The following is a 22,510-nucleotide window of genomic DNA, read 5'->3' on the forward strand; positions in this document are numbered from 1 at the left end:
TCTTCTAGGCTGAGCGGTCTCCTGTTCTGTCTGAGTAGGACAGACCTTGACGCTAGCCCACCTTGGTGTGTTTCTGGCCCTGGAGAAGAGAAATGAACCCCTCCCCCTCACTTCCTGAACAGCTTGTTTTATTATTGGGATCTTGAGGTTTGCCTGGAGTTGGGATAACGCGCTTAGCTGTCAGCCCATTTCTAGGATAAAAATGTTATTTTTAAAGTACTATTTAAACATGAGAGATCGCTCAGCAGTTTTTTGTTTAAGGAAGAGAAGTCTCCCAAATCCCAGTTCTCTTTCTGCTGGGTTTTCAGCAGGGTGCAGGACCAATGTAAACTCGAGGTGGTTCCCAGTTCAGGACTGTCTAGATGAGCTGCCTGGCTGGCTGGTACAATCCGGACCCCAGGATCAGCAGTCCCGGGCCTCCCTTTGCCAGTGACTGCCCCCCAGCCCACGCCATGCACAGCTGTCCTTTGAAAGGGCCAGGATCAAACAGTCCCGGGTCTCATTGTGTCGCCGGTGAGTCACTTTCCCCAGGGCTGTAGCCCCGAGCCCAGCCAGCCGCCGCGCCTGGTGCATCTGCAAATGGCCCCGCGGGGCGTGGGAGTGACGCCTCGCCAGGGGCGGATCCACTCCTCGGGGAGCGCCTCTCCCGTGGGCCCTGGGGGGGGGGGGGGGGAGGCACCACCGCCCGCCAGCCCCGCGGCTGCCGGCCCGGGACTGGAGTGGCCGTGACGCGCCCCTTTTTCCATTTGCTTTGGCAGGAGATTAGGAAAGGCTCTTCCTGCCCCCCCCCCTCCACTCGCCCCCCATAAATAGCCCGGGAGCAGCCGAGCGCTGCTGACAGACCCGGAGCCAGGATCCCGAGCTGCACGCCCCGGAGTCGCTCCTCCAGTACCATGTTCTCCGGCCGAATGGAGGGAGCCCGCAGGGGACGGTCCTTCGACTCCATGAACTCCAGCTTCGAGGAGAACCAGCTGAATAACGAGGTACGGGCGGCCTGGGGGAGCGAGGGCTTTTCCCACCCTCCCGCGGGTGGGCAGTTTGCGCGGCACAAGGGGATCAGCGCTGACACCCCGCTCCCCAACCCAGCAGCTCCAGGCTGGTGGGTTCAGACTGGTCTCAGCTCGTTGGGAGAGCAGAGCCCAGTGGCGTTTGGCGACCGCTTAGTTGACTCTCGTGGCGTATTAAATATCCCCAAATTATCCTAACTGCATCGGGAAGATGTTTGTTGTTCGGTAACCTCTAGTGAGATCTTCTGCTTGGCCCCTGCTGGAAATGTCAGTGTTTTCTCTCTCCTGTTTTCTGGGCAACTTGTAAAACTCAGCTCTCAAAGGGACAGGCGATCTAATGCAGGTCAGCTAGACCAGTGGTTCTCAACCAAGGGTACAGGTACCCCTGGGGGTATGGAGAGGTCTTCCAGGGGGTATATCAACTCATCTAGATATTTACCTAGTTTTATAACAGGCTTCGTAAAAAGCACTAGTGAAGTCAGTACAAACTAAAATTTCATACAGACAATGGCTTGTTCATACTGCTCTATATACTATACACTGATATGTAAGTACAATATTTATATTCCAATTGATTTATTTTAGAATTATATGATAGGAATGAGAAAGTAAACAATTTTCAGTACTAGCGTGCTCTGACACTTTCATATTTTTATGTCTGATTTTGTAAGCAAGTAGTTTTTAAGTGAGGTGAAACTTGGGGATACAGAAGACAAATCAGACTCCTGGAGGGGGTACAGTAGTCTGGAAAGGTTGAGAGCCACTGAGCTAGGCAATCAAGCTATCTTTTTGCAGTACAGTCACAAGGCGGGCGGGGGGAACAGAATCTATCCCATTAGGAAAAGGGCAAGAATTCTCTCCGGGGGAGAGTGGATTGGGGCGGGGGGGGGGGGGCGGGAGGGTGAGATCAGCAGCAGCAGAGAGACCCCTAAGGAATATCTCCCTCCCAGCAATTTAATACATTTCCACCCACCTCCCCAGTCCCCAACCGGAGGCAGAGACAGATTACCTTGTGTTAGCACTGTGCACCAGGGGACAGTGCCAGGTAGAAAGGATCTGGAAATACTCTCATGCAGGGGTGCTGGAACAATTTGTATAGTGGGGGTGCTGAGAGCCATTGAATAAAGCTATAAACCCTGTATATGATGGAAACCACTTCAAGCCAGGTGGTGATGAAACACCCCTAGCACCTCTATTTCTAGCACCTATGTTCTCATGCTACTAAAATACAACATATGTCTCCTGATGTTTGAAACTACCATGAGCAAAAGGTGAGCTGGGCTGTCAGTCTTAAGAGTGCATTGGGGACTTATTGGAGCCAGCACTGGGAGGACTGGCTTAGGAGGTAATAGGAGATTTACCTCTGCTGAACCTGCCCTTGATGTAAGTAGTTTGAACACCCCTTCCTTGAGATCTGGAGCAGATTAGGAAAGGCAGAGGCTCCATGTTAGTTCAGCACAGGGCCGGCTCTAAGTTTTTTGCTGCCCCAAGCCCCTTTCTCTACCACACAAGGGACAGGATCAGCTGTATCCCACACCTAGTCGTCATTTGGCATGAGGTGGGCAAGTCTATCTAAAGCCAGACAAGATGCATTAGTTTAAAGCAGCAGTTTTCAACCTGTCCCGTTACACCAGAGGAAAGTTTTGGGGCACCACTGCGGTCTAGCCATAAAGTCTAACCTGAGCCTGTTCCCCTGCCACCTGCTGTGGCCCCCTCTGGGGCTGCAAGAGCCTCAGATTCAGAGTTCATGCATGGAAAGCATAAGGGGAAGGGTAGTACTTTGACTTGGGATTCATAAAGATAAAAGGCCTGTTTGCACCCCAGTCAGTTTCACAGCCATTTCATTAGGGATTAGAGATGTCTTCCTATGGGTATAACATGGAGCCAATGAATTCTTGAGCCTGATTTTCAGTTGTTTGGAATAAATGACCTGCTGACGTTTTACTTCCTAATGGGATTAAGACAAACACCCTGGGGGCATTTAATAACTCCCCATTTAATCTTAGCAGTGCCGGTGTCCCGCGCTATCTGCACAGTCACCTACAAGATTAAGATGGATTTCGCTGAGCCCTTTTCAGCCCCACTGAGAAACTCTATGGGCCTGTGAATTACACGAAGTGGCTAGGGACCACTGGAATAAATTGGGATTACTCTTCTGATGTTAAGGCTGCTGAAAACATCGTAACCCCCCACTCCATATTCTTGTTTGCCAGCAGCTCTGCCATTGCTCTCAGGGTATTTTCAGTTTTAGAGAGAGGAATCTGGAATTCTGGAATTTTTGGTCTAGATTCTGATCTCAGATATACCAGTGTAAATCCTCAGTAACTCCACTGATGTCAGTGGAGTTACTCCAGATTTATGCTAGTGTACTTTACCTGAGATTGGAACAGGACCTGTTATTGCAAATTGTGCTTGTGTCTGAATAGGAAGGAAATCATTTAGCTAAGCAAGTAAAATTCAGAAACATGAGCAAATAAAATACAGGTAGCATAGAAGTTAAGTTTGGTTCATTGTTATCAGAGAGAGAGACAGAGAGACAGAATGAATTATCTGTTCCAGGAGGGGAAGAAGAAAGGGGGGAAAAAACCCTAAACAAGAGTAACTTGTTTTAAAATGTGCATCTATTCTAATATGTCAGAGCATAGCCGATGAAACAGACAGTTATCTGGGCAGCGTTTGATTGCCCTTAAGGGTATTATCCAGTATTCAGAGTGCTGTTCAGTATTCAAATAAGGTTGAAAGTTTATTCCATTACTATCAGAAACAATAGCTTTACCATGTACATCAGATATTTCAGGAAGCCAAAGTAAACAGAATATGAATTGTATTGCAGAAGTTGTCCAGCGATGATATTTTGTTTTCCAGAATTTAGTCACATGAAGATTTTAAGCGAGGGTCCAATACCTTCCCTATCAGGTTGCATCCAATAATGGTCACCCAAAAGAACATTCCTTAATGCCTATTTAATAACAAACATATTTAAAGGAAATTGAGGAAGTAACCTGCAAATCAATACTATTTGAGGGGAGGATTAAAACATTAATTGCCCATCAAGTTTTATTCTCAAGTAAATTTGTCTGCCTAAATTACTGTAGGCCCCCCAAACATGACTTTATAATGGAAATGCTGCCAGACCCTTCATTTTACTTATGTTAGTGATATTATTATGATATGAAAAATACAACTGGGCTGGATCATGTACTCATATTGCACTCAATAGCAAAAGGCTCATCGACTTAAATGGGGACAGAACTGTCCCCCTCTAATGTTCCCAGTTTACATGGTAGTCAAGTATGAATCTTATTTTTCCATAAGATGTATGTTTAAAGAGAGCTTAAACCTGCTCAAAGCCACACAGATTCTAAGGCGCAATAGGCACCTAAATCAGCAGTAATTTACATTCACTATTCTATTTTGACAGGGTTTTTTTCTCATCATTTCAGCTAGCTGTACAGTTAAAAGCTTTAAAAGGTGGTTAAATATATTCTTCTAAATTATAGACCTATTTACACCGTAGTCTCACACCCCAAAAATAAATTAATAAGACAAAAACCCTACCCCAGGAAGGGGTTTTACCTGAAAAGGGAGAAGTGCTGGAGATTCAATAAAGTCTAGCGGGGACTTTACTATTATTTTTTATTTTACATAGAAGGCACTCAGATACTACTCTGATGGGCAGCAGTATAAAATTCTCAGATAGCTGGATGGATGTTGAGTGTGCATTTTCACTGAGATTTAAGTCCTATCAAAGGCTAATTGTTTAATAGATCACTATTGCTACATTATTAGATAAAGCAAATAACAATGAATTGGGGGGAAAGTACCATTTACATTTTCAAAATGCCTTTTTCTTACCTTCTGGTTCATATTATAGAGAAGTAGTTTTCTGTTTAGAGATTGGCAGGTAGAGAAAACAGAAACATTTTTAAAATATGTATTCTATTTAAATGATAAACTATTAAAATCAGTTGTTGCAACTATGTTACTATATTTTATCAATAATTCATGAGGAGATTGGTTATGGTTTGTACTTATTAACAGGAATATTCTTATAACACAAGGCCCCATCCTGCTCTGCTGATGCCAAAGGCAACATAACAGGATCGGGCCCCATGTGGTCTGCTAGTTTTCTCTGGAATTGTGATCCAATTTTGCAAGGTGCTGAGTGTCTTCAACAGGCCTCCCATTGAGTTGACTTTAATGGGAGCTGAGGTCGCTCATCATATCACAGGAGGTGCTCAGCACCTTGCAGGATTGGGCCCGTAATTCACAAAGGTGACCACCTGCATATGAATTTTTTTAAAATTGGGGTTTCTACTTTCTTTTGCCTCTTAATGAGGTGTAAAAAGGCTTGACAAATTATATTTTTAAAGATATTTGTTCTGACTTTTTTGTTTTGTTTTGTTTTTTTACCGTAGAAGTACAAGGAATGTCCAATCTAGTCTTCACTGGAGGACTTTCTTTGGGTTTTGTGGATATTTATTGTGAGGTCCTTTCCCCCCCTCCATTCCTGATTGAATTACATGGCTGGAGGGTTATACAGGTTTTTACTTTCTGCTCTGAAAACTGAACATTTTATATTTAACCTAAGTGTTACTGTAAAAAAAAATTAGCTTTCTCTCACATCCCATTCCCTCCAAAGGAGTGCACAGATGCTAAGAGGAAAAGAAAAAGTGACTGACCAGGCAGAGGTGAATAGCAGGTGCAAGGAAGAACTGGAATGTGGTGTAGAATAGCTATTCTCTTCTATGCTACCATTTTATTTCTGTCCTGGGGTTGCAGCAAAATGGTGGCTGCATTTATTCAGACCTCCTTTGCCATCCCGCTTTTTGTTCATTCTGTATAATGTTATTATTGGAAACCAATGGTCACTACTGTCCTTTTCATCATGCAAACATATGCGTATAAAGGAATCTGTATTCTAGAGATCTGTGAATTTTTAGTATTTCAATTTCTCTCCTCTTCTTCCCCCCCCCAGTTTTGCAAGATGGAGACACTCTTTAGAAACTACCCATTACAGTACAATACATTCTTTTCCTATGCTTTCTATGTCCCAGTCATATTGTGCTTTGTATGCTACATAAGTTGATCCTAAATATGACATTGTTTTAACTCGGTCAATATGAAAAGAGAAAGTATTAGTGTTCATTTGTAATATTTACAGTTTGTGGTCAGTTGCACATCTTACAATATCATTTGAAACTATGTCAAATTTCAGAATAAGGTGGTGCATTACACTGTATAAAATGATTTTGCTCTCTGAGAGCTTTTGCTCTCAGACAATGACGTCCCACTCTGTGTAGCCTTCACTTCTAACTTCAACTGCAGTGTTGCTGGAGAAGGATGTGATCTGAAAATGGAAATGTGGGCCTCTGTGTTTGAGAATACCATGTTAATGTGTGTGAAAAGTTATTAAATTTTCCTGTCTGTACAATATATGACACTACTCCTCAAACACCATAACTTGAACAGGTCCCTTTATTGATCTGATCCAAATCTCACTGAAGTTAATTGAAAGAGTGCCATTGCCTTCAGAGGACTCTGGATTAGACTCTATGGTCCAATTTCAGCAAAGGACCTAAGCATGTGCTTAAGCCCCAGTGACTTGAACACACATCCTTGAGTGTTATGTTGAATCAGACTATGGGTATGTCTACACGACAAGTGCTACTGCAGCACAACTGCAGCTACACTGCTGTAGTGCAGACACTTACTACAGAGATGAAAGGGTTTTTTCCATCACTGTAGTGAATCCACACCCTCAAGAGGCTGTAGCAATTCTTCCATTGACGTAGTGGTGTCTATAGTGAGGGTTAGGTCAACCTAACTATATCGCACAGGGTGTGGAATTCTTCACAGCCCTGAATGATGCAGCTAGATTGAGCTACATTTTAGATGTAGACAAGGCCTGAGTGATGAAGTCTACACCATTATCCAAAATCAACATTCGTCATATAGTAAAGAATCTTTAGTGGCGCCCATTGAGTTCAGTGGGCTTTGAATCAGGCCCTAGCAAAGGGGATAAGACCTGCATGCTCCAAACTAATGCATATAATTATGAAAAGTAACCCAGTTAATTGTTTTCTGCTCATATGCAGCTTGGCTTTCTCTGATGGAGTACCCATTACTTTCTCTGTAACCTAGAACTCTATCTTCTCTAAATATATGTACCTGCTTCTGTTCTTTTTCAGTACTCGCTCTTTGGGAAAAACAAATCCTAACGGCTTTGCCCTGATCCAATCCCACCCTTCTGCTTGTGGCCTAGCATAAAGCCTGATTCTACTAGAGTCATTCATTCCAATTTGCCTAATCTTATCATTTGGAAAGGCCATCTGTGTGCAGATGAGGTAGTCAACTTGAAGCAATGTGTGCCAAAATTAGCTGGGCCAAGTCTAACATATGTCAAATAGAGATGATCCATCCATAAAAAAGTTTACTTTGCCAGAAGTGATAATGGGATGCTATTTATAGGTCATCTGAGCTTGTTTTCTGTCTAGAGGGTGGTGTCTGTTCCTGGATCTTCTTGTCTTGTTTTCAGCAAAATGTCAAATATTTTGCTACTTCAAGCAACCTGTTTAATTCTTAATGTACCATCACTTAATGCACAACATTCCTTAATGCACCATCATAGAAAAGGATATGGGGTAAAGTGGGAGCTACAAATGGGATGGGGGAAGAAGGCAGAGGGGGAATAAAGACATTTGAAGATCAAAATGTCATACCAATTGATATATCTGAAAGCTTTATACATAAAATTTGTCAGAGACTAAACTGAGCAGAGATCGTTCTGAAACTTACATGTTGCAGCATTTTTAGAGCATGATTACGATAGTTATTTTAAAGCATATAGCAAAGAACTCTGAGAAGAAATTATATGGCTTTATTGATCAGATTATACCTAAGTTTCTAGTTAAGGAGTTTTAGTCAACATATTTTTCTGGTTCCTTTGTAATAGTAGTGGCTTATGTTCAAAAAGCAATTCTGACTCAGAGATGCAGAATGGAGAGGAACTCCCAGTGCTAGGGTATTAGGACTTAATGCAGCTCCTATTGAAGTCAATGAGAGTCCTTCCATTTGTTGGCTCCAATGGGTTTTGGATGAGACTTTTCAAGTTTGTACTTAACCCCTAGAAGTATTCTATTGAAGACTCACGCTAACGCTTATTACTTCTGCAAATCATTTATATTTAATTATAAACTATACTTTTATTAAATATATGCAGTGCATCCTGCTGAAGAACTACCAAAGATCTCCCAAAAGGGTCCACATTGATGTAAAATGCCCCCCCCTCCATATTAAGCCCCAATTTTGTAAACACTTGTACATGTTCCTATCTGTATGTATGTTAGTGTATATAATGATTTGAATGGCACTTTATTTTTGCAATTGATCCATCAAAATGTGATATTATTGCACTGAGAGCTGTAGCATATAAACTGTACAGGAGTCTTTTCAACCTATTTCTTATTCAACAAATCTATATTTTCTTATTTGCTTTTAGTTAAATAAGTCAAATTACACAATGATTGAAGACAATAAGGAGAACAAAGACAATTCAGCTGAAAGAGGTAGAGCAGCTGTCATTTTTTCCTTAAAGAATGAAGTTGGAGGACTTGTAAAAGCGCTAAAACTCTTTCAGGTATGTAGTCCTCACATTTCTACAGAAGGTTTTCTGAATGTAAGAGTCATTTTGGCACCCAGCATAATTTATTTCCCATATTAAGAAAAGATCCATAATTAATTGTGAATGCAAAATTGTGCTTGCAAAATTAGAGGCTGCGTTGATACCCCTCAAAAACATGGCCCCTTCTCCTGCTCCCACTGAAGTCCAGAGGAGTTTTGCCTTTAATAGGAGAAGGATCAGTACCCTTGGCCTTTTAGAAGGGATGGATCCGAAATAATAACCCCCCTGATCAGAGTACTCCGGATCTCAACTATATTGCAGCTCCCCATTTCTATGATGGGATGAATCAAAACCCCACATTTGCAATGTGTCAAAGGTTGGGAAGTCCAGCTTTGAACTTTGTGGATTCAGCCTATTGGTACTACTTGCTATGTTTTCCCCTGAGTATGCTCCTCTTTGTGACAACTATCTTACATATGAAGGAAGACTGGATTAACTCTTTTCCGGATCACCAATGTCATTCCTTTATCAATGGAAGAAGTTGCATTACCATTGACAAGATGAGATATCCAAGGCTTTGAGCATACTGTCTATACAGCACATTGAGCCACTGGGGAGTAAGTGGGTTAATACTGCTCTCCAATGTGTCCTTGCATAATATTACTACTAAGAGAGCCCTATTCATTCATTTTATGAAACATATTGTTAAGGAATATTCTTTCAGATAAAACAGAAGTTAAAGATACTATTGGAAAATTACCATTTTAACATCTCTTTTTATTTTTAAGAGTAACAAACATTTATTGACTTGATTGGCAGACAGTGATTTATAGTGACTCAACTGCTAATCAACTATGCTAGCTAATTAACCTGCAGATTTTACACTTTCATTAGCCAGTGGTAGGTTTGCTAGAATAAGGACTATGGGATTTGGTCCACTTTATTATGCCTCTCTGTGCTTAAAATTTTTAAATAAAATATTTTTTACTATATTTATAAATTATAGCGGTATAGAGCGGATGAGTCAAACAATGAAATCATGGAGAGAGTCATCAATAAGAGACTAAGAAGTGAAGTAGATATTAGCACAAATCAATATGGCTTCATGTCTGGAAGTTCGACAGTAGTTACAGTTTTTGCACTGAGACAGCTAGTGGATAAATTTAGAGAGAAAAGGAAATATATTCACATGGTGTTAATTGTTCTGGAAAAGGCTTTTGACCAAGTTCCAAGAGAAGTCATCTGGTGGTATATGAGGAAGAATATGATACCAGAACTTTATGTGCAGCGTGTTCAAGCCATGTATATACATGCAACGTCAATAGTCAGAACTTCTAGTGATGAAGCAGACAAACTATCGGTTAAGGTGGTGGGAGTGCATCAGGGATCAGCACTGAGCCCTTTCTTGTTTATCCTTATCCTGGATACCCTTACAAAGAACATACAGAAGGAGGCACCTCGGTGCACATTGTTTGCAGATGATATTATTCGACTCAGTGAGAAGAAAGATAGTCTAGAAGAGGAACTTGATAAATGGAAGGATGTGTTGGAGAGACATGGGCTCAAAATAACCAGAGGAAAAACAGAGTATATGGTATGGAATTTCAATAATGTGAACACTGAAGAATTATCATTGAAACTAGATGGGCAAACAATACGGAAAACACAAAATTTCAAGTATTTGGGATCCAGAATCCAGGAAAATGGGGAAATGGCAGACAAAATTAGAGCTAGGATAATAAACGCTTACCTCAAATGGAGAGAGATAAGTAGTGTAGTATGTGACAGGACGATACTAATAAGATTCAAAGGCGAAGTATATAAAAACAGTGGTCTATCCAGTTTTAATGTATGGCACTGGGCGCCAAAGAAGAAACATGAGCAAATGATCTGTTCCACAGAAATGGGAATGTGGAGATGGATGAGTGGTGTAAGCAAGAAAGACCATGTGAGGAATGTGTATGTTAGAGACATGCTCGAAGTAACACCCATAAATGAAAAAATGAGGGAGTGCAGCTCAGACAGTTTGGTCATGTAAAGCAAAGTCCTGACAACTACATGGGGAAGAGAATCCAACAGATCAAGGCTGAAGGAAAAAGGCAGAGAGGCTGACTGAAGAAGGAGTGGTTGGTTGGAAAGAAGGAAAAGGAAGGAAGACATTTTAACATGTGGGGTGATAGAGAGAGAGAGAGAGAGGACCCCATTTGATGGGATTCATGCAAGAAGAGGAAGACATTTCTACCATACTTCTAAATTAAAATTGAGGAAATAAAAGCACCTCTCTTTCATTTTCTATGATATGAGAAAGTTTTTTTTTTTTTTAAACAACCATTCCTTATCTTTTTTTTAATAAGCAAGCTGCTATTAATAGGTCTGTTTACCTAAAGAGACTTCACAGAGATAATGTTAAGCAGTAAAATATTGTCTTGGCAAGCAGTGCAGGTTATCTAATCAACCTGGCTTAAAACACTTTTTCTTATAAATAGGAGAAACATGTAAATCTGATGCACATCGAGTCCCGAAAGTCAAGGCGAAGAAATTCAGAGTTTGAGATCTTTGTGGACTGCGATAGTAACATGGAACAACTGAATGAGATCTTCCACCTACTGAAATCCCACGTCAATATTGTATCCGTGAACCCCACAGATAATGTCACTGTGCAGGAGGATGGTAAGTAGGGAGGGATGTTCTAGCAAAACTGCACAAAGGGAAGAGGATATTGTGCTACTTTCTAATGAGTTAGTTTTCAATCCTTTTATGTCAGGTATTTGGGAACTAGTAGAACAAAGAAATGGGGTAAAACAAAAAGTATGTTCCATTGAATGCTATAAGATGAGATGCTCAGATGGTGAGTTGGCATACCTTCATTGAAATCAATGGGGCTATGTTATTCACATCAGCTCAGGATATGGTCCATCACTTCAGCCAGTGCAAGTTATCCCTTCCTACACTTCACACTCTGTAGAGATCCATCTTGTGCTTCCCCAGTGGAGATGGTTCCATGTTCTGTCCCCTGTGTAGAGATGCTCTCTGGTGCTCTTCCTCCCAGGCAGAGATACCCACCTTATGAACCCCTTCTTGCTCCAGAGGATGCTCCTCTTGTTTCCTTCTGACTTCCTTTCCCACGTCAGGATGGTGAGCCTGGATTAATGCTGGTCTCATATAAACCAGGAAAAATGCTTTAAAATATCAATGAAAGAGTCTTTCTATTTTCTGGTTCCAACATTCAGGGGAGGTGATATCCACCCCAGAGTGCAGGTTACAGTGTCCTCATTGTAGCAGAACTGCTGCAGTTTCCTTACATAGAGTTTGGGAAGCTGCAGATTGGGTGACCTGCAACCCTGCCGCTGCTGAGCTCTCCATAGGCCAGCACTTTGACTGAGGGTGTGTGTGAGGATTCAGGAGGGTGGCCGGTGGGTCCAGGACTACAAAGATGCAGTGGTCATGACAGCCCTCCACGTATGGGTTTGTACAAACTGTTCTGACCCAGGAAGTGGAGTGATGGCCACAGCAAGGAGGTCCTGTGTAACTCCCTCACATAGGGCCTGATTCTCTACCGCTCTGCATAGGTGGGTGTAAAATGCTGCCATTCTGATTTGATGGTGCTTTTCACCTAATTTGTACTCACGTTGCACTGGTTGAAATGATTGAGTGAAGTTCAGGGCAACCGGTGTATCAGACCCATAGGCTTTGCTCAGTTGTAAATTACTACACAAGGTACAGGGCAATGGAGAATAAGGCTTGTAGCTTCCCTGGACAACACCCATTTACTCTGGCTTTGTATAGGGGCAGGGGTTGAACATAGCACAGCTGACAGGGGAACAAAGGCTCTCTTGGGCTAAGCAAAGCCGAGTCTGTAATAAAAAATGACATGTCCCTTTAAGGCTGCAGGGCTACTGTAGCTGAGAACCCCAGACTCAGTCAGAAAAGCTGTTCACATTGACAAGAGCACTTCTTTCTCCTTATTAGGGAGGCAGTGTGGTTCAGAGGTCAGAGTTCTACACTGTGACATGGGAGGCCTGGGTTCTATTCACACCCGGCTGTGTGAGCTTGCGCAAATCACTTCCACTTCACTGCCTCTGTTTCCCTTTCCACCCTTTGTCTGTCTCTTCTAAAACTCTGTAGGGCAGGGACTGTCTCTTACTATGTGTTCGTACAGCACATAACACAATCAGACTCTGATCTCAGCAGGAGCCTGGAGGGTGCTAGTATAATACAAATAATAACAGCTACAAAAAAACCATTTAAGCTCCAGGCCCTTAGTTAACCATTTCCTCCCCCTATTTTTTATGCCTTAATGTTCTTTAAGCAGAGTGTTTTAATGACACAGGAGGAAGTGCTAGATGTTGTGCTGGTGCCAGATAGGCAAAGGACTCCCTCATCCTCTTCATTGCCTCTTGGTTTCACTTGTAGCTGCCATAGCTAAACTTGAAACAGGCATTTCCTCTTTTAACCCACTGGATTTTATTAATAACTTTGTGGATTTTATGCATTCCTTAGACATGGAGAATACACCCTGGTTTCCTAAGAAGATCTCAGATTTGGATAAATGTGCGAACCGTGTTCTGATGTATGGGTCTGAATTGGATGCCGACCATCCAGTAAGTAGCTTCCCTGCTATTGTAACAATGAGTGAAGACAGATTGATTTTTGCCCTTAAGAGTGGCTTTGTGGTTTTGACAGTGTAACTCTGGGACTTATTCCTGGTGTCCTTACTCAGGCATTGCTCTCATTGACCTCAGTTCTGCAAGCTTTAAAGGGAGTCTTGCCTGTGTAGCAACTGCAGGGTTAGGTCCAGAATACTCACAGACAAAAAGAATGCTGTTTTTAACTAGATTTATTTTCCCCCTAAAGTAATGACACAGTAGTTTCCTTCACCCCCACAAATAAAGAAAACAAATTGAACTGGCTATAATTTCTAATATTCAGCGCAATCAATTAAATAACCAATTTAGTGTAAGTAAAGCTTTGAAAAAGGAATCCTTATCTACAGAATATACTTACATCAAGAGTTATGTGCCTGAAGTTGCTGATCTCCATTTTAAATTGGGGGATTTATTTATTTCATAGACTAACAACAACTAATAGGCTCCTATTTTGACCATTTATTTTCCCAAGACATGCTTTTACAACAGTGTTTTCTTTGTTAATAAGCTTATTTATTACAGAGATGGAAATGTGTATTACTTTTTCTCCACACATAGGGTTTCAAAGACAATGTCTATCGTAAGAGGCGAAAGTATTTTGCAGACTTAGCTATGAACTACAAACAGTAAGTATGACTCCTTGCAAAACAAGTCTCTTGCTTTGGAATAATGAGATGGATAAAATAAGTGTAGTTCACATTCACCAGGCCAGATCTCCAGGCCTAGCTGAGCTGTGTTTGGTATAGGAACCAGGGTGGGAGGAATAGAAAGGTTGATCGAAGCCACCTTACTACTCCCAGGATCTCTGATTGGTCTGAGGATCAAACTATAATGTAAAGGTTGCTAGCTAATTATGCCAGGTAGAGTGGTCCCAGTGTCATGGCTACACCAGCTGGGAAAAACTGGACTGCAGTGCTTTCTGGCTCAACCCTCTCTTACTCATGGTCACTCCTCCACCTTGCGTAGGAACACACCCTGTAACTGAGAGAGTGGGGAACACATGTTGTACGGCTGGCTATACCAGCTTCATGATTACCCTATTAGGGCAGATCTCTATCACCTTTGTGCCACTGGAGTGGTGCAAAGACATTGAGGTCAGAATCTAGCCTGCTGACTGATAACTATAAATGAAGCAAGAAAATAATCATTATTCTAGTTTCTGGTTCAAAATAGTGCAGTTTCTGGTTCATAATAGGGCATTAGCTACAGTGGTTTAGAAGTGCACAGTGAAATGAAACTGAAAAGGGCTTTGTGGTATTTAGGACCCCACAGTGGGCTCTCCTTGAGTCAGATACAATTATGACTTAAGTGCTATAATTTGGCTCTGAGCATACTTTTCATGTTGTTGTTCCCTACCTGGGTTTAGATGTCAACCCCCTCCACTGGGAATGACACAGAAATGTTATAAACCTGTAATCACAGCAGCATACACTAATGGAATCAGCAAACACAGCATAAATCCAATAGTCTGCAGTATTATTATGTTGATACAGTTATCTTTGGGAGGTTAATTTCTATCATGTTTGTTTGTCAGGCCCTGAAATCACTACTGGTAGAATCATGACACAGCATTCTGATTACCTTCAATGGGTTTTGACTCAAGTCCTCACAATAGTCCAGTTTAATCAAGATCCAGAAGGCTAATGTGAGGTGATAGGCTGGGTTTAATACATTTTGACAGATACTCATGGTTTTTCTAGAGAAGCATGATTTTCACATTGCAAATGAACATTTAGATGCCTAGATTTATCATGCTGTTAACTGAGCTCATTATCTTTCCTTTCCTTTAAAGAAATTGATAAGGTAATGCAGACTAGTTATACACAGGTTGAGGAAAAAATTAACATTCTTAGGTCCTGATCCTGAAAAGACTTATGCAAGGGTTGAACTTTTTACTCCCAATGTTAAACACATATGGAACTCTTTGCAAGGTTGGGGCCTGAGTCCCTGAGCCAATTCCACTGATGTCAGTGGAAAGATTCCCATTGATTGATTACAGTGGGAGTTGGATCAAACCCATAGAGTGTAAGCTCTTCAGAGCAGAGACCACATCTTCCTGTGTATTTGTAAATTATCTAATGCAACGGAGCCCTGATCCTGACTGGCTTGTACAGCAACATAAATGTTAAATAATAACAGTACTAGGTAAATGCGTCATCCATTTCTAGAGCTATCCATTCTGAGCCATGACATCCTTTCTTTCTCCTTTCATTATAGCGGTGACCCAATCTCCAAGATTGAATTCACTGAGGAGGAGATTAAGACTTGGGGCACTGTATTCAGAGAGCTCAACAAGCTGTACCCAACTCATGCCTGCAGAGAGTACCTTAAAAACTTACCCTTACTCACCAAATACTGTGGGTACCGAGAAGACAATATCCCCCAGCTGGAAGATGTATCGCGCTTCCTGAAAGGTAATGTGCTAATTTCTCTGCTATACCAATGGGAGTTAAATACCTAGGTGCTTTGGAAAATCCCCCTTGATGCCTATCTGCATCTTTAGGCATCTATAAACCTCTAAAAACCTGCCCCTCTTTCCTCTGTAAATCACAGCCACTAGAGGGTGGCATGCTTTCTCTCTCTCTCTCTTCATATTGGCACTACAAATTATAAGCAGTATTTAGCTACTAGATGGTGACTTCAGCAAGTACTATAATCCAATCAATATGGGGCAGGGGTGCACATGTACATTGTGGGAAGGCAGACAAAAATCATGTAGCATTATAGAGATATTAATATTACATTTTTCTATTGCATGCATTTTAAGGAACTTCTTATGCCCAGTATGTACTTTTTTGTGACTAAAACAATACCATAAGTATTATCTTGTTTCTGTGCCACATAATACTTTAAAAATAAAAGGACTGTATACAGCCACTGCTGTCAGTGGAAGTTTTGTGTGGGGATCACATGGTGTATATGACCTGCATGCTGTACATTTGAAAAGCACAGAGTCCAGTTTTAAAATAAATCTCTCTCTAAGAAGAGATCCTTTCTCCAAAAGGGAGAGGTGGTGGGTTTCCCATCACATGAAGTCCTTAAATCGAGACTGGATATCTCTAGCTCAGTCAGAAGTTACGGACTTGATGCAGGAATCCTTTGGAGAAATTCTATGGTCTGTGTTGTCCAGGAGCTCAGATTAGATGATCATAATGGTCCTTCCTGGCCTTAAAAGGTTTGAATCTATGAAAGTGAGTGCTCTGTAATTCTGAACACAATACAATGAATCAAAGGAGAAAGAGAAAGGAATCATTACATGATGAGACAACATGCTATACTGACATGGACTGCAAGGCATTGCTAACCAAATCATGAATAATATGAGAGTAAACCATAAAGGCAAACAGCAACCCTTTTGACACTTTCACCCCTCTCCCTTATGGTCCTTTATTATATCTTTCCCTCTCCCCCCATTTTTATATATGTTGTATTATAGTTTTATATAATTGTGAAATCTGTGGGCAAGGCCAGCACTAAAGTGACTGCTGGAGTTTGTGAATGAGATGGTTAGGCATTGTGCTAGGGTCTAGGGGAAAAAACAGTAGAAAACACACAAAGTCAGAAGTATGTTGGCAATATCTTGGTAATTTTCAAATGTGGGAATTTTGATCATAGCTCATCTCTAGTTTTCCTCCTTGTCCTTGAGCAAAGCCATGCTGTGGTATTTAATCTAGACGTAAGAGGAGAAACACAGCTTTGAACATTATAAAATTCTACATCACATTGACCTATGATTTATCTATTGCTTTTCAGAGCGCACAGGTTTCACCATCCGTCCAGTTGCTGGATATTTGTCACCCAGAGATTTCTTGGCAGGCTTAGCATTCAGAGTTTTTCACTGCACTCAGTATGTTAGGCACAGCTCGGACCCTCTCTACACCCCAGAGCCGTAAGTTATTTTATTTCTGGGGAGAAGTCAAATATGTGCACAAAACTGTAGTTTATAGACAAAGTTTTAAAACCTGGGTGCCTGAAGTTAGGCTTCTACATCCATATTCAGGCATCTGGGTAAGAATGGCCTGATTTTCAAAGATACTGAGTGCCTGCATCTCTCACTGACTTCATTGAGATTTTTGGATGCACAGCACTCTGAAAATCAGGCAACTCTTTCTTAGGGATGGGATTTTCAAAAGTGCCCAGTGTTGGCCTAACACTGCTCCTCTTGCTCAATGAGAAAACTCTCACTGACTTAAATGGAAGCAGAGTTAGGCCAACACTAAGCAATTTTGAAAATCTCACCCTAGGCTCCTAAGTGTGGGTTTAGGAGCTTAACTTTGGGCATCCAGATTTGAAAATTTGGGTCTACGTATTTTCTGTAGAGTTAATATGCTGCACTCTAATAAGAGAAATGTTTTTTCTGTCGTTTTGATATTAAATCATTTTTCAGTGTTACAAAGAGTTTTCTTCTGAGACAATTGTATTCATTGGATGGTGCTGCTTTTTCACACCCTCAGCAAGAAAGAGCATCATCTCATGGCTTCTGCTTTGTTTCTTTTTCAGCGATACCTGTCATGAACTCCTGGGTCATGTCCCACTCTTGGCTGAACCCAGTTTTGCTCAGTTCTCCCAGGAAATTGGCCTGGCATCGCTTGGGGCATCAGATGAGGCTGTTCAAAAACTGGCAACAGTGAGTGTCTCAGTCTGTGGCGGTGATAATCCCACTTGCATTGCTCTCAGCATTTTACAGGGCTGATCCCGCTCCCATTGAAGTAATTGGGAGATTTATCATTCAGTATCAGCAGAAGCAAATCATTCACTATATTGTCTGTTTCACTGGTTCTAAACTTTTTCTGTTCCGTAACTCCATGATAGAACAGAAGTGATAGGAGGTGAATGATATTCTCCATCTAGCCATAAAATAAGAGTCTCTGGGTATCATAACTTCCAGATTGAGAACCAATGGTCTGTTTCTTCTAAATCCAAGCCCTTTTATCTCTGGGATGAATTCCCACAATAATCTGTTTCTTTATCCTTTAGAATTAACCCAAAGGAAATATAGTTGTCATAGGATGCAATTGATTGTGTATTTTTACAATTTAGTAGTGAGAGGGTTTTTCCCTCAACAAATTAAATATATATATATATTGTGGGTGTCCCATGTCCAAAGTCTTCTGGATGTTTTGAAAGAAATAAATTTTAAGAAGGGGAAAAAAAAGAATTATAATAAACAGAAACAATGGGAGGGATTTTCAAAAGCACTCAATGCTGTCCTATCTTTGCTCCCATTGCCTTCTATGGGAGCAGAATCAAACCAATACTGCTAAGCACTTCTGAACTCTCCCCTCCCCCAAATATACCTACACAAATCTCCAAGGCCAGCAAACTGAAATAAACATCATAAATTCCTTCAGACAACAGAACTAAAGAGAAAACAGAAGGGAGCTTGACTCTTGTTCATGACCCTGTGGCTGATCTCATTATTTATCAGTTTTAAAAAAATTCAATCACTTCCAGTGCTTCTGTTAAGCTGCCTCATAACAATTTCAACTGGATAGTTCAGTGCATTTGTGTGGCAGGACTAGAACTCAGTGCTTCTGTTGAGATCAAAAGTCTCTGTGATAAAGGTGAGCCTAGGGTGTGGAATAGTAGCAGTAAACTTACTTGTCAGAACTGTCCAGCTCAGTGGTTCCTAACCTTTCTCATTCTGGACCCCCTTCCACTTAGCAAAATGGGAAAAGCAGGGTAATTGTGACCCTCTGACATTTGCTCAAAACCCTATTAGGGGGTTGTTACACCCAGCTTGATAACCCTTGGTCTAGTTTGCTTGACTTACAAAATCTGCTGCACCATTAGTTGCATTTGTGTTGAAGACAGTTTCCCCCAACTCCATTTTAATTCTTTTTTGTTTTTCTTCTCTATCAGTGCTACTTCTTCACTGTGGAGTTTGGTTTATGTAAGCAAGAGGGACAGCTACGAGTCTATGGGGCTGGTTTACTTTCTTCCATCAGTGAGCTCAAGGTAAGAAGAGGAAAACATCCTCCCTTTATTTGCCCTCTTTCTTTGTTCTCACCTGATTTTTGTGGTAGTTTGTTCAAAATATTGGGTGGACTGAGTAGCTATGGCCAATGGCCCATTTAGAAACTGTGAACTGAAGCAGCATATCTTTGGGTAGCATTTATTCTGGAAGCTCCTAGAGCTAGATTTTTAAAGATATTTAAAGGTATTGATTTCAGTGGGAGTTTGGCACCTAAATACCTTTAAAAATCTGGCTCCCAGAGACCTCTAGGGATGATTCTGGTTAAGCGAAAAAAAATAGAACTAATAATTGGAAATTGTGTCTTTTGGTGTGTGCTGAGCTCTGTTGCTCCCAACTGGTTTTAGATGGAGTTGAGGTTGCCCTGCATTTCTTAGAATCAAGCCCTAAATAGATGTGTTTTTAGCATAAGGCTCTGCTTGTCAGACCGGATTCTGATACTATTGTTCTCATTGAGTAGCCTCCTGCTACATGTGCAATCATATTGGCTTCAGAGTTCAAGTATGTTGACTTGCTCACATTAGAAGATACTGCTCACTGTAAGTAAGGGGGGCAGAATTTGGCCCTTTAAGGATAGCCAGTTTCCTAAGGGTTAGCTGGTACCAATCTGCAGACACAACTCTTAAAAGATGATGTGCTACAGAGATTTCATATATGGCATCATTTCGTCCTCTTCAACACATTGTTTCTATCCTCTGTTTTTTCCTGTGTGCTCTTGTGGTGCTGATACTACTCTGACATGTGCTAATGTTAATATCTTTGCTTCATTGCTTTGTCTATTATCCAGCATGCTCTCTCTGGCAATGCCAAAGTCAAGTCCTTTGATCCTAAGGTGACCTGCAAGCAAGAATGCATCATCACAACTTTCCAGGAAGTCTACTTCGTTTCTGAAAGTTTTGAAGAAGCAAAGGAAAAGATGAGGTACAGTCTGTTTAATCTCAGTTATTACCTAAGCCAGGTTTATTCTGATGTGTGTGTGCCAGCAAAAATTTCCTTTAATTTTTATTATCATGCTCTATTTTTAGCTCCCACTTGGTTGGAAAGCTGCTGTTCAGTATTTCCTCTCTCTCCCCTGTATTATTATTATTTTATTGTTATTTTATTATGTCAATTGATGTGGTATCTGAGCACATCACACATAACAGAAAACATCAGTCTATAAATGCCCACAAAGGGCAGCAATGTTAACCCTGTCCCTGTTACCTATCCATCTAATGGGAAAGAAATCTGAGAAAGAGAAAAATAAAAGACAGAGCTTTGGTTTAGAGCCATCTGGCAAAGGTAGGGCCATAAAGATGAGTTTTGCACCATGCTATGAAGGCAAACTGACCTGAGATCTGATGGACTAAGTTTCACTGTCAGGGAGCCTCCATTGAGAATGGGTGCACCATCTTGGCCCTGCCAGCAAAAGCATCTCTGCTGATTTCAGCTCTCACAATGGGTTGGAATTCTCCCCTGTGTAGAGGGACAGACAAGGCCAAAGCACTCCTTGAGTTCCATTTTGAGGGGGGCATAAGATGTGCATAAGGCTTCTGTTGGCTCTGTGCACAAAGGAGAATTTTGCACAGTGGGACATGAGAAAAGAAATGGTTTCTAAAGTAGCTAAGTCCCAAACCACATAGGCGTTAACAGATTAAAAACAACAGCTTGAACTAGACATAGAAACAGATGGGGTAATTAATATAGTGCGGAGCACAGGTGTAACATGCTCAGACTGTATACCTCTAGGTATGAGCTGGGAAGGCTGAGTCCCAGTTTGTGTACATGTACCCACGCTAGCTCTGCTTGAGCTAGTGCCTAAAAATAGCAGTGCATCTGTGATGGCATGGGGGGTGGCTTGGGCTAGCTACCTGAGCATGTACCTGGGAGCAGGGTGGGACTGTACTCAGGGCGGCTAGCCCGAGTAGCTGTCTGTGCTGCCGCAGATCCACTGCTGTCTATAGTTGCTAGCTTGAGCAGAGCTAGTGCAGGTATGTCTATGTGAGCTGAGAGTCAAAGGCAGATGTATGCACTGACCCATTCCAATCAGCTGCATCTGCTGCAGGTTTTTAACTTTGGCTGCTCTTGCCCCAGACAATGAGGGTGAGTTGACTTGTCAATGTGAGAAGGAGGATCCTATAAAAGAAACACATTAATGGTTTAAACTCTTGGCTCATGATGAAAGAAATATCTGCTCTAAACAGCAGGTGAAATGCTGCTTTCAGTTACACTAGTGTAAATCAGTTGATGTCAAAGGATGTGATTCTGATCTCACTTACACTGGTTTTATGTACGTGTCATGCCATTAACTTCAATGGAATTACTCTGAACCAATGTAGTAAACAGTAATATCAGTGCAGAAAGCAGCCCATAACTTTCTCCTGTGGCATATAGCAGAGACAAAGTAAATGAGTTATTGAAGATCTATTTTTAGCAAGTGCTTAGGCAATTTGGTCCACTTTACCAAAGCCTATGCAAAGGTGTTGTCCACTAGATAGGGTGCTGGATTGGGACTCTGGAGACTTGAGTTCAAATCCTGGCTCTGCCATTGATCTTCTGGATGACTGTGGACAAGTCACTTCTCTGCTGTGTGCCTCAGTTTCCCCATCTGTAAAATGGGGATAAGAATGCTGACTTCCTTTGTAAAGTGCTTTTAAATCTACTGATAAAAAACATTACATATAAGCTAGGAATTATGAAGAAGAAAAAGTGGTTTAGCTAATGAATTACTGATGCTGACTTCCTTGTGGAATTCATGCCAAGCTCCCTTAAAGAGTGATGACTGGCTCAGGGACACATTTGGCTTTTTGTTGATTTAATTTGAAACACTGCCTCTCTTTTTTGTTTGAACAGAGAGTTTGCAAAAACAATCAAGCGCCCGTTTGGAGTAAAGTACAACCCATATACGCAAAGCATACAGATCCTGAAAGACACCAAGAGCATTGCTAGTGTGGTGAATGAGCTGCGTCATGAATTGGACATTGTCAGCGATGCCCTCAACAAGATGGGCAAGCAACTGGGCATCTAACTCGGCCAATAATCATCAGCACTTTGCACTCAGCAGCTGTTTTTTTGTCCTGTTTTATACATAGAAAGCTCCTCTCTAACAACAGAAAAATGAATGCCTAGTGGGGATAGTTACTTTAACTTGCATGTTTCTCTACTTAACACCCTTTGCCCTTACAAAATGTTTATGTGACCCCTCTGATCCTCCCCACTCCATAAACCAATCAGGAAAGAAATGGGCTGCATTCATCCTTGAGAAGCTGGTGTACGAATA

At 41.5% G+C, this 22,510-nt stretch overlaps 1 protein-coding gene across 1 annotated transcript; it reads left to right on the forward strand.

Annotated features, from left to right (window-relative positions):
* Positions 1 to 893: 893 nt before the first annotated feature.
* TPH1 (tryptophan hydroxylase 1) lies at positions 894 to 22,258 on the forward strand. Its single transcript, XM_065403654.1, has 11 exons — positions 894 to 983; positions 8,509 to 8,646; positions 11,118 to 11,301; positions 13,132 to 13,232; positions 13,836 to 13,903; positions 15,495 to 15,691; positions 17,031 to 17,166; positions 17,778 to 17,904; positions 19,140 to 19,235; positions 20,039 to 20,172; positions 22,084 to 22,258. Exons 1-11 carry the CDS (start codon positions 894 to 896, stop codon positions 22,256 to 22,258), a joined length of 1,446 nt encoding a protein of 481 aa, XP_065259726.1.
* The last annotated feature ends 252 nt before the right edge of the window (positions 22,259 to 22,510 follow it).

The sequence above is a fragment of the Emys orbicularis genome, chromosome 4 (assembly GCF_028017835.1).
Source record: "Emys orbicularis isolate rEmyOrb1 chromosome 4, rEmyOrb1.hap1, whole genome shotgun sequence".
Classification (NCBI taxonomy): Eukaryota; Metazoa; Chordata; order Testudines; family Emydidae; genus Emys; species Emys orbicularis.